This window comes from Argopecten irradians, chromosome 10 (assembly GCF_041381155.1).
Source record: "Argopecten irradians isolate NY chromosome 10, Ai_NY, whole genome shotgun sequence".
Classification (NCBI taxonomy): Eukaryota; Metazoa; Mollusca; class Bivalvia; order Pectinida; family Pectinidae; genus Argopecten; species Argopecten irradians.
Genome location: NC_091143.1, coordinates 17,526,816 through 17,539,294, shown reverse-complemented (window position 1 = coordinate 17,539,294; position 12,479 = coordinate 17,526,816). Strand labels below are relative to the sequence as shown.

The 12,479-nt window shown below is 33.4% G+C and overlaps 1 protein-coding gene across 5 annotated transcripts in view; it reads right to left on the bottom strand.

Moving 5' to 3' along the window:
• Positions 1–2,542: 2,542 nt before the first annotated feature.
• The window catches only part of LOC138333291 (uncharacterized), a 40,201-nt gene continuing 30,264 nt past the window's right edge, over positions 2,543–12,479 (bottom strand). For 4 of the 5 annotated variants that reach the window (XM_069281575.1, XM_069281578.1, XM_069281576.1 and 1 more), the window contains 4 exons: positions 11,632–12,240; positions 8,886–9,050; positions 7,022–7,637; positions 2,543–6,552 (listed from right to left, as the gene is read on the bottom strand). In XM_069281575.1, the coding sequence (XP_069137676.1) occupies positions 6,352–6,552; positions 7,022–7,637; positions 8,886–9,050; positions 11,632–12,240 (1,591 nt within the window). In that variant the 3' untranslated portion in view covers positions 2,543–6,351. The remainder of the gene's footprint in view (positions 6,553–7,021; positions 7,638–8,885; positions 9,051–11,631; positions 12,241–12,479) is intronic. The other variant, XM_069281579.1, reaches the window with a different exon arrangement.

The following is a 12,479-nucleotide window of genomic DNA, read 5'->3' as shown; positions in this document are numbered from 1 at the left end:
TCAGTTCTTATGGTTCATTCCCAAATCTTGCTAGACAAAACATGTAATGCTACATTTCTAAATTGTAGACTTAATGTTGTGCTGCAAGTTTTGACCATTCAGTAATATTTACAGTTGTAATATCAAATTACCAACAGTATTTACCAGTAATTTTGTCTTTGAGTATTTTTATTATATCATGTATTTGAATTGATTCAAGGATTTGCATGTAAAAACTATGTAAAGGAACATGAAATAGTTGCATGAAATCTGGGCAAATGTAGGCAACATTTCTCTTGTGTTCTACTATTATATACCGATGTTATAAAACCTTACAGTGCATGTATATTGATTATAAGTGACTGTATATCAAGCAAAAGTTAAGTGTGTATTGAGTATAAGAAACTGTATTGAGTATAAGTGACTGTATATTGAGTATAAATGACACTATATTGAGTATAAGAAACTGTATATCGAGTATAAGTGACTGTATATCAAGTATAAGTGACTGTATATTGAGTATAAGTGACTGTATATTGAGTATAAGTGACTGTATATCGAGTATAAGTGACTGTATATTGAGTATAAGTGACTGTATATTGAGTATAAGTGACTGTATATTGAGTATAAGTGACTATATCGAGTATAAGTGACTGTATATCGAGTATAAGTGACTGTATATCGATCATTAGCGACTGTATATCGAGTATAAGTGACTTTATATCGAGTATAAGTGACTATATCGAGTATAAGTGACTATATCAAGTATAAGTGACTGTATATCGAGTATAAGCGACTGTGTATCGAGTATAAGTGACTGTATATCGAATAAGAGTGACTGTGCATGGAGTATAAGAGACTGTAATCGAGTATAAGTGACTGTATATTGAGTATAAGTGACTGTATATCAAGTATAAGTGACTGTTTATGAGTGTATACACTAACAGTATTATACAATGTAATTTTGTTAATTTTATACAAAAAAAATATTTTTGTAAGAAATGGTTTAAATTTTGAGTTGAATATGGTTTTCGTTAATTGTAGATCTTCTGACTCTGTACCAGTTATTTATCCGAATGAAACAATGGATTAATCTTTAAACATTCAATAATTAATAACTGTAGACAGGAATCCTGTATAGTGAATCAATTCTCTTTGTTTTATAATTCATTTCATGAAAACCTTACAGCAATGATTTTTTTGGTAATTAAGCGTTCAAATCATCTTTTGGATAAATCAGTTTATCCTATTTTGAAGCAATTTTTCAACTCCACTTTAGTGTAATTGAACTTTCTTTCGTGGCTTCTAAATTCTGTGATTTCTTTTTCAAAGCATTTTCACGGTGATAAATTTAAGTTTTGCAGATTTGAAATTTAAAGGAAAAACCCTTGAATTTAATGGGAATAGTTCACGTACCACATGATACCCGATAAAGTTGTGCTGGACTATTGTTTCTAATGGTGATTTAATGTCGTCAAAAGATGATATCCTACGCTTAAGTCATTTCAGCGGGAAAATTACAAATAGTTACGTTCCATCATCACTGCAGATACTAGTCCCGCATAAACATTATCAAGTATCACATGGTAAGTGAATTACTTATTCAGTTAGCCTCATTGTGCAATAATTGTGGAAGATATTAATTCATGGAGATAAACTTTCGCGAATTAACGTTGATCATTAAATTCACAAATGTTCATGTCATTTAAAAGAGAAACCAAGCTATAAGTGATATAGATATACAGGATCTCAATAAAGAATGCTCACTTAATAGTTTGTGTGTGTTTTGCTTTCTGGTATGTTGAACCTTTCCTCCATAGTCTGGTGTCTACAATGTTCTGATTTAGAAGGGATCGTACACCCTCAGAAATCCAGTGTCGAAACTCCACTACGCTCCATTTATAGACCTTAGACTGATTAACATGGGTAACCGATCATGGGGATCTTATAGAAATTTTATTTGTAGGTTCACCTTGTTGAGTGTGTGCCCGCTACATTTTCATACCAATCTGGTAGTCACATTATATTTTGAAAATAAAGTTTTGGAGTTTTCCCAGTTCATTGGATTTTACAAAATATATTTATCATCTTGGGTAAAACCTACCTTTCAAAGGAAAAGTGGGTCATCTAACTAAATACAATTCAACATATAGTAGAAATGAAGTAATCAGTAAGTTGGTAAAAATTGCAGCCTTTTTGATCCCTGACTTTGAATAAGATCAGGATCATTCATTTGAACAAACTTGATAGCTCTTCATATTAGTATGCTACAGGCCCAATAACTGGTCTTTATGGCTGTTATCCACAGGATGTTGTTTAAAGATTTTAGCCTAATTGACCCCTGTGACCTTGAATGAAGGTCAATGTCATTCAAGTTTGGTTGCTTTTCATCTCGGCATGCTACAGGCCCAATATGAGTTCCCTGAGCCTTTCAGGGTATTGAGAACAAGTCATTTGAAAGAAAAGTGTATGACCGTGCACAACGAACAATATATTAAAATATTTTAGCATTGTTATACTTATTGTAATAGGTTTTTAGGTAATGAAAACTCAAAAACTGTCATGCAATAAATATCTGTTTATTGACACAAGTAAAAATGAGAAAGGTAACTTGCATCAACACAGGTAAAAATGAAAAAAGGTAACTTGCATCAAAGTTCTATGATACTATGATACCTTTCTTGTGTTGAACATAGTTTTAAATATGCTATACACACTTATATTCTAGTATCAAACTGCACACATACACATTTTCTCAACATTACATACATAGCACTGCCAACACTCCGATAATACAGCATGTGGAGTCAGTATACACAGGTAAGCACTGGTCAGATTCTACAGGTGGTCAGATTATACAGGTAAATATACACAGTCGAGAGCTGAACACACAGGCTATAAGAAATGGGGGTTTCTACAGGTATAAAGAGGGAGTTGACCTGTGTCTATATTGCTCTTGGTTACAATAAGAGATACACCAGATTCAGTATCTTTAAATAAAAACAAAACTTTTCAGATTAACTCCTATGTAAATTGAATTCCAAAACGTTTACAAATAATCAGAAGTACATGTATATGGTGGACAGGCAATTCACAGAATCTTGATAAGTTTTTTGTCAGCAGTGTTATTTTGATCACAAATTAAATTCATAAAAACCAGCAAAGCACCAGCTACTAACTATCTGAAATTTTAAACAATAAAACCATATATCATTATGTTTACATTTCTAAAAGCCTTATAAGGATAATCCTAAGGTAATATATCCCAGCCATGTTTACACAAGATTGGTCGCCTTACAGTTAAAACAGTTGAACACATTTTCTGGCTATATGAAGTAAAATAGAAATAAATACTTGGGTAAGGTTCCTTCCTACAGTATCATCATGTCAGATCTGTACACAAAAATGAAATGAATTAATCAATAGCAGTGTTTTAATTGTAAATCATATTCACATTGAAATATACTGTCTCAGAAATCTTGGTCTAACATCAACAGTTGACTATCATAGCCCGTTTTTCTTCATATGTCTCCTAATACACCAGAGTGAGATATGTTACATAAATTTATACAAAAAGGTCTATTGTACGTGTATAAACACACTAAACAATTCATTGTTAAATACCATATAGCAAGTAATATTAATTTATCTGTGAATTTCAAAATTGTCACAATTTTAACTAAAATTAGGAAAATTTAGGCAGTTTAAAATTTTTTGCTTAATGGTTTAATACCACATATGATTCAAGTATTTCCAATATTTTGCAGATCAAATATTTGTGATGTCAGCAATGTCCTGCGAAATGACTAAAAAAATCATCCCTGCAAAAAAAATTAGCTATACATTATTTATAATGACTATGAGAAGCTAGATTTAAGGCATGAATTAAAAGTTACATCACATAACAGTTATGTCCAGGAGATATAAGAATACCTTTAAAATCCACATAAGAAAGACATGAAAGAATGCTTACAAGAGTAAATATAAAAGACTTTAAAACAAAGTTATATAAGAGAAGTTGATTGGTGAAAATGGTGGACGGCAATGCCTGAGCACTAACACGGTGATCTCCTTGACAACCAATGTTTATAGAAGTACTGGAATTCATTTCATAAAAGTAAGGTCAGCAGGAAGGCCTGAGATTTGTTTGTTTACATTCAAACACGATACAATTTCATGTCTCAATTCAGGTATATTTACATAGTCATATACAACGAAATATAAATAAGAAAGAAATAACTTCTAAAAAAAAACATTAATTTATACACAATGTTTTCACATGCTATCTTGTATATTTTAGCAAATATGGAATGTATACTTGTATATAAAAGATATAAATTTTAAGGTTACAAGTGTTAGTAGGCAGAAACATTTGTATCGACTGCCAAGTCTGAATGATTTATTTCTGAGATGATATATGATTATTTAATATGTTTTCCAAATGATCAATTCTGAACAATTTATTTCTACCAATGAGATATATATGATTACTTGTTATGTTTTTCCAAATTATGTAAAAAAGGAAATTGGATAACCTAGGTTTATTATGATATGTTTATATATTATGTTCTAGATAATTGAGATTTACAGTTACCATTTATATCTCAACCAATAGGTTGTACTCTGTTATGGTATGTTTGAAATGATGAATATGTTCTATTTTAATTAGAGATTCATATGTGGTAAGCACCAAATATTAAGATAAGATCAACACCAAAATTAATATTTCTTTGATGAAAAGCTTGTGGTTTACTGTACAAGACAAAGGGAAATTCAGCGAAAACACAAAAGTTTGCAATAATGTGTTTACATTTTAAAATTTTCTTTGGTCAAATTAAATATCCAATATTTGCTGTGTTTCTTGATTTAATGGATTAGAATACAAGGGGAAAACTCCAGAAATTTACATATTATAATATTGTCTATACCTGTCCTGGATGATCTGGCCAATAGCCTATATTCTTTATCATAAACATACATAATTGAATATGAAGGGTAGCTATCAAAGTAGAAACAACTTCAGAATGACCATGTACAATTGTTGTTCAAAATTGGTAAAATCTTTCCTATGGAGGACAAAAAAGTCAATAAAAGAACAGTAAAGCCATGTAATGATTTATACCCATATTAAATTGGGGTTATGTCTGTAAATATGGTCCCTTAACCATTTTCACAATATTATGATGAACATGTACTAATTAAAGCTACAAGATACTCTGAAATGAGGCCTTTATCATATGACACATAGTGAAGGGGTTTTAACATAATGAATACTGGGCTTATGAATACAATAGATTTTTAATACAGGAATACTACTGGATAATGTGTGAAGTCTGATTGAATCAATATTTTGTTTATTTATATTTCATTTGGCAATGCAAATAAATAGAGATGTTAAAGGTATTATATATACATGAGCATTAATGCTATCACAGCGCACTTGGCAAGACAAAATGCATAGTTGTCAAGGCTATTTATACCTGTTCTTTGACATGAGTTAATTCCCCTGCAACAGAGCTATCCACTCCTGGTTTTGACTGCTAAATATTTTTTTGGCGAGAAAAACTCAATGTAGCTAGACATTCACAAATAACCTGAAAATTATCTTCTAATAAAGACAGACAACTCTGCAATATTAAAAACATTATTGTACAGGAATGAATGCAATAAAGCCATTTAAAGAAACACATTGCATAGATTGTTGATATGGAATAAAATAACAACCATTTTGTTCACAGTTTATAAGGCATGCATTGAATTTACAAGACAAAATTAACTTCCATACACATTATTGTAAAAAAATATTAGGATAACAGATAAATTATCTAAAAGTAAAGACTCAGAAACATGAGGACGAATCTTTGGGAAATCACAATTAAGATTTAAGGTTATTTACTAAAATATGAGCAGATCATGTGAGTTACAAAAATTGTTTGCCCTGAAAATACAGTTAAATGAGAAAGCTCAAACACAATTGAGAATTCATGAAGAAGCTCAGCTTTTGGTACCTTTCAGAAACTACCACTCCAGCTGCAAAAGAAGCATCATATTTGAGCAACAAGTGCTTCTGGCCCTGTGAGAAACTGGTAATCTTCAGTCACAAGGAAGTTCTTTTGGCAGCCTCTAAGACACGGGTAATCCTGATGGAATAGAAAGCATGTGTGACCTATCCGGTACCAATGTTTCCGTCTCTTTCAGAATCTGATAATCCTGATACAGAATCTCAGAAATTTTTTCTCTCACTACTGGTGTGGATGTATGGTGTGGGACTGAAATGAAGGTGACCAAATTAAGAAGGCAGCTCACTGCCCAAAGTCTTCCACTAATGAGACAAACATATACATAGAGAGAATGTCAGAAAACATCACCCACTCAGATCTCTGTCCATAGGTCTCGGTTATGACCGGGGTCCAGTACTGTCCTTGGAATCACACTTTTGTTGATAACGTTCTGTGTGGTCATCCCCCGACTAACACGAGCGTCATGGTTCGGCGACCTTGAGTAACTCGCATACTGGCCACTTTTGTCGGGTGAATGGTTATAGTTATAATTTTGTGAATTTTGTGAACTAGTCTGGAAAAGAAATTAACATTTTAATCAATAAACGTCTTTGTATTTATCATAGGAAATAAACAATGTTTTATTTTATAATGCCCTTATGGGTATACACATGACAAACCAAAACCTTATTACATTCCTTCACCAGAAAAATCATATGAAATAAAGTCTTGACAATAGTATGCCTTCATATCTGCTATATGTCAAAATGTAGGTTAATTGATTTTCTACCTACTTTTGAGAACAGGACAAAATGGATCTGTGACTGGACTATAAAATTAGGTTATGAGATAGAGCATGGACAATATAATTTGCAAAGGAAGAAACATAAAATCACAAATCTGTAGTAACCCCTTTCCTCCTGCTGGTTGGATATAAAATATAATTCAAACCTGCAAGTCTCCATACAAAGATTATGTGATTTTCAAAAAATGAAATTAAATCAGAAACATAATTTCTACATAAATGATAGTACTGTACTTACGTTTTGGGAGAGTGGGGCGAGGACGTTTTGGTTTCGACTTGTTGACACACCTACTGACGACACCCCGCTGGTGGACACGCCCTTATTGGGGGAGCTTTGTCCTCCGTCCTGGCTATACATAAGTCGTATACTGTCCTGTGTTGCATACATTCTCTTTGTATCAGATGGCGTACTGTACAGTTTCCTTATACTATCACTGGTGCCAAAGGTGCGACCTTTAGGGGACACACCTGCTGGCGAGTTCTGAACACTGACTGGGGGGCGAGGTAGGGGACGGTCCTGTACACTGGAATACCCTACTCTACCCCTGGTAGGGGTCGTGTTATTTGTTGAAGGGGACATTCCTTGGTTGTGGACCGTACCATTCATCTTTGGAGGGACATGAGGACTACAGTTCATTTGTCCTGTATGATTATGGGGGTCAGAGTTCATTCTCCCCTGTGATCTGGTGCCTGAGTTTAATGGACCCTGTTCTCTAGTATCAGGGGTCATCCTTGCCTGGCCCCTTGGGGCTGAGCTGACCCTTATCTGGTCCCTGGGATCTGTCCTTGGTGGTGTACTATAGGTATTGGTCTGGTCCCTTTGAGGTAGAGGGGGTGGGCCAGTTCTGGCTTGTCTGGAAACAACAACCCATTACAGTAAATACAGATGTACTTTATTATTTTGTAAACGTAGGTCCAATAAGTATTATAATAATTATAGCAATACATATACATTGTATAAAACCAAAATAACAGCAAAGTCATGTAAATATCTAAATCATTGAAACAAAGAGTATTTACTAGATACATGTAAAGGAGACCGCTCTGTTTTAGGTTGAAAAGTACCAAACTAAAGTAATCCACCTAAATAATATTGACTACAAATGATTGATTTAAAAAAAAAAAAAAAAAAATTCAAATTTTCATGTCATTTTTACTTGTCGCTGATATTTAAAGCCTCAAATCAACGAAAATTCATGAAAATTGTGTATGTCTGTAGAACTAGAGAGAGTCTCCTCTTTTTGAAAGAAATCTCCTACATTTACAGACAAACAACACCAAGATTGGGAAAGGAATATATACAATACATATTAGGATAATATTGATAATATCAGGTCTATATAACACAATAGTGACCGGCTCACAAGCCATGCAGGGTGTTAAGTTGGGTAAGTAAGGAGCATGCCAAAAAGGTTAATTACACAAAAATATACAGACTTATTGTATATATATGGAGTCTTTCTATTATGTGGAGTTATCTCCCCTTAGAAGCAGGTATTGATTGTGACAACATTGTTCATGTGAGAAAATTATGGTGTTTTCTGTCAAATTACTTTTTTTAAAACAAATAATGAATATTGATCAATAACTGCTCTAATTAGCAGATAACTCTCCATAATAAATTAAGGTTTATATTGATTTCAGATACAAGTTAAAGATAAAAATAATCCTGACCAGATTACTAGGCTTTGAACAAGATACCGTAAATTTACAAACAGGTTATTAATAATCTTTCTTTGTATTCCTACATTTGTAACGATACAAGTAAGAGTTACACAAAATTGATCAAAACAAATTCTCAAAGTCAACCAAAATTTTTCACTAAAACCCATCAATATACAAAAAAATACATAAAATATATTAAAACAAATTTGTGTTCTGACTGACTGAAAAAGTAACTCGACCAAGTCTCAATTTGATTGGATGTGATTAATATCTTGAAAAGTGGACACTTAAATTAAATTTTACACATTGTGATACAATTCTCATCCGAAACTTGCCCTGGAATTCATATTATTAGTATTAAATACACATCATGGTTAAGACAGAGAGGACGGTTAACATGGGGATACGGGCGAGACATTAGGGTGGATTTAGTCTACCTTGACCCTGCCTCCTCATCACCCTCATCAACAACCACAGCAGCTTCCTCCTCATTATTGCACTCCCCCTCCTCCTCCTTTACCTCCTCAGGGCCATCTCCCTCCTCCTCAGGGGGGACATTGCTGGACGGAGTTACCCGCCCTTTGTTATGATTACGTTGTGAGCTGTATTGTTGGGGGAGAATTAAGGATTACTTTTGTGACATACAAACATTGATTGCTAGTACACATTCTTACTTCAACACTCCAATTCCAGGTCATTTGTATGGAAGTACTGTTAACCAAATTATTAAGTTTGCATGCAATCAAACTTCGTATATTTTCTCCAAGAACAAGAAATCACGATAATTATTTGTTGTAAAAACATTTCAAACTTATAAACAATAGAACCATATACTGTGGACCCCCCGATAATCCAGATGCTGATATTCCCAAAAAATGTGGTCAGTTGTTTGACAATTTAATGTACATTTTTCTACTTGCTATGTTTCTCATTTACTCTGATACATAATTTTGTCTAATTTTCCATCCTCTATTTTAACTACCAATTAAAACGACTTCCTTAACCTTGTCTACTTCTTATGATGATTACAGTGTAGAACAGATTGTTGGATGGCTTTAACATTCATTTTGCTCGGCAATAATTACTAAGATCCTCTCTCAGGCAGTATATAAGTCTATATTAGTGATGATCGGTAGTCTAGTATCGTCTCTTTTGTTCTTCATTGTAATATAATCAAAAGTCAAGAGAAATGATATCACAGGCTGTTCCATGGGCAATGCCACTTTCTAAAATTTGTAGTCACTCAAATACAGATAAGATATCTGGGATTTATTTGTTGACCTATTTGGGGTCAACTGTGTACCGTCGACTCGTCATTATGCAAATATCTCACTGTTCTGTGTTATGGTCCTATAACCTGTTATTGAACTGCAGTAAAAGATAGAATAACACGCATGAGATACTGTTAAGTTACAGAAACCCTAAAAATGTTGTGAACTGTACATGTACATGATTAACAGCCATACAAAGACCAGGAATTGGAGACGTTGTACTGTTACATCTTAGTCACATTCCAGTCACATACATTTTATATGATGTGTTAATTCCAAATTATACTTTCATTACCCAATATATTTCCGTCACAAATCGTTTAATTTGTGATTTAATCATTGTTAGATAAACAATAGATCACACTTTTGTTATCTGAAGTCTCAAACAGCGACACACACAAAATCTGGTTATGGAAGCCAGCCACATCACTTCATATTAAATATGGATACCATGACGATGACAGAGGATATCATGACGTTCTTTCTTTTTTTATTGTCATGATAAGAATGATGATGTGATGAAATTCTATGACAATGTGATATCATTTATTGGAATGTCACAACAGCATAATGATGGGGCCATGATCCTACAGCCGGGGGTATCCTTCAGGAAATATAGGCCAGGCAGCGGTACTAGATTGGAATAAGAGGCACTTGGAAGGACTATGAAGGACAAGGAAGGACTAAGAAGTTCTAGAACACTCTAGAAAGTACAGGATTGACAATAATGGGAAGGATTTAGAGACTAAGCATAGGAAAATCTAGGAGGTAGAGTAATATAGATATTATCTACATCAGGAAAAGTGCAAGGAGCATAATAGGCACAGGTAATGTGTAAGGAACTCTACAATATATATAGGGCTGGTGATCATTGCCTATATAAACTGGGGAGACTGTGTACATGGGGAACATATAATAAGGAGTATAATAATGTACAAATAATTCTGGTGATCCCTGCTAACCGGGCTACATAATATTCCATAAATAGGAGAATAACATGCTATACAGCTATTGATCATTTCTACATAAACTACGGCAAAAATAAATCTGGTAGATATACAGCAAATATTCATAAATAGTAAATCTCAATCATATATAAATCATACTTTTATAAAATATGGCATAGCAATGTAAATATCCAATGCTAAGCAAACTACAGATAATAGTTTTATATACTTTGACTACTGTACCAATGCTTATAGTACTTCAGCCCTGCAAAGCATGTAGCTATCAGGTACATTCTGCATGTAGCAGTAAACCTCTATAAATCTATAATGTTCTAATTTTAGATACAGCATGATAAATGGAACAATTTTGCAGTATAATGGAAATGAATTGCGTTCTTCATCCTACTTATAGCTCTGGTTAATATGAATAAGAAACAGACTGAAAGAATGAATGTCAATGATGGTAACGCTATAAGTTCACATAATGGTCTTTGTGATTTTTTATAGAAGTGATCTCAATAACTGATGAGAGTAACATATAGAAAATTATGATGATTTATTCATGATATTTTTCAATGAAATTATTTAATATGAACTATGATATGAGGACAGGCGAGAAGATATTAAAGTGAAAATGGTGAAAGCATGCCAGATATAATATGGTGACATCTCAGCCATCGTAAATATACTGTAGGGTGATGTTTGATATTTAGACACAAAATAGTCTGATGAAATTATAACCCTTTGAAATGTGAAATGAATCCATATGATACATATTAGGTCCATGGTCAATATGGAGGTCTAAGGGACCTTCATTTGGTACATAATAACTAAACCTATTCTAATTATAAGGATAACATATAATGATACACTATCAAATTTACACTAAAACAAAAAGTTATGATTTGAAATATTTGAACTTTTGAACCTATTCATATACAACAGAAATACCACATGTTAATTACCTGCGTAGCTGGTATTGAACAGGTCTATCTGACCTTCCCTGGTCAAATGACCTTGGAGGTTCACTTGACCTTGAATCTGTGTTATATGGCCTTGGCTGACCTTGGTTTCTTTGGTCATTTCTCATCTGACTGGAGACACTTGGAGGTGTTGGTATGGAACCTCGCTGTTGAGTATTTGTCCGATCTAGATCCTTTGACCTCAAGTAGTCATTCGACCTTGCTCTATCCTGACCATCTGACCTTGAGTAATCAGTTGACCTTGTTCTATCCTGTTCATTTGACCGTGACATATCACTTCTGTTTCGTTCATTAGAGCCAGGCCTGTCATTTGACCTTGAGTAATCATTTGACCTTGACCTATCACTCCTAGTTTGGTCATTAGAGCCGGGCCTTTCATTTGACCTTGAGTAATCATTTGACCTTGACCTATCACTTCTGTTTTGTTCATTAGATCCGGGCCTGTCATTTGACCTTGAGTAATCATTTGACCTTGACCTATCACCCCGGTTTTGTTCATTAGAGCCGGGCCTTTCATTTGTTCGTGACTGGTCTGTTTTTCTGTTCTCAGATTTACCACTGTATCTATTTGATCCTCTCACATTTTCTATCCTAAAATAACAAAAATTAAGAAAATATAATGTATAGGAATAAATATTTACTCACAGAAACATTCAATTCAGTACATGAATTTTGACTATTTTTCTAAAAGACCTATTCTAATTATAAGGATGAACACATAAATGAATACACTAACAAATTTTACACTAAAAAACAAAAAGCTATTGATTTGAAATAATTGCTTGAAATTTTTTGAACCTATTCATATACAATCAGAAATAACCACATTG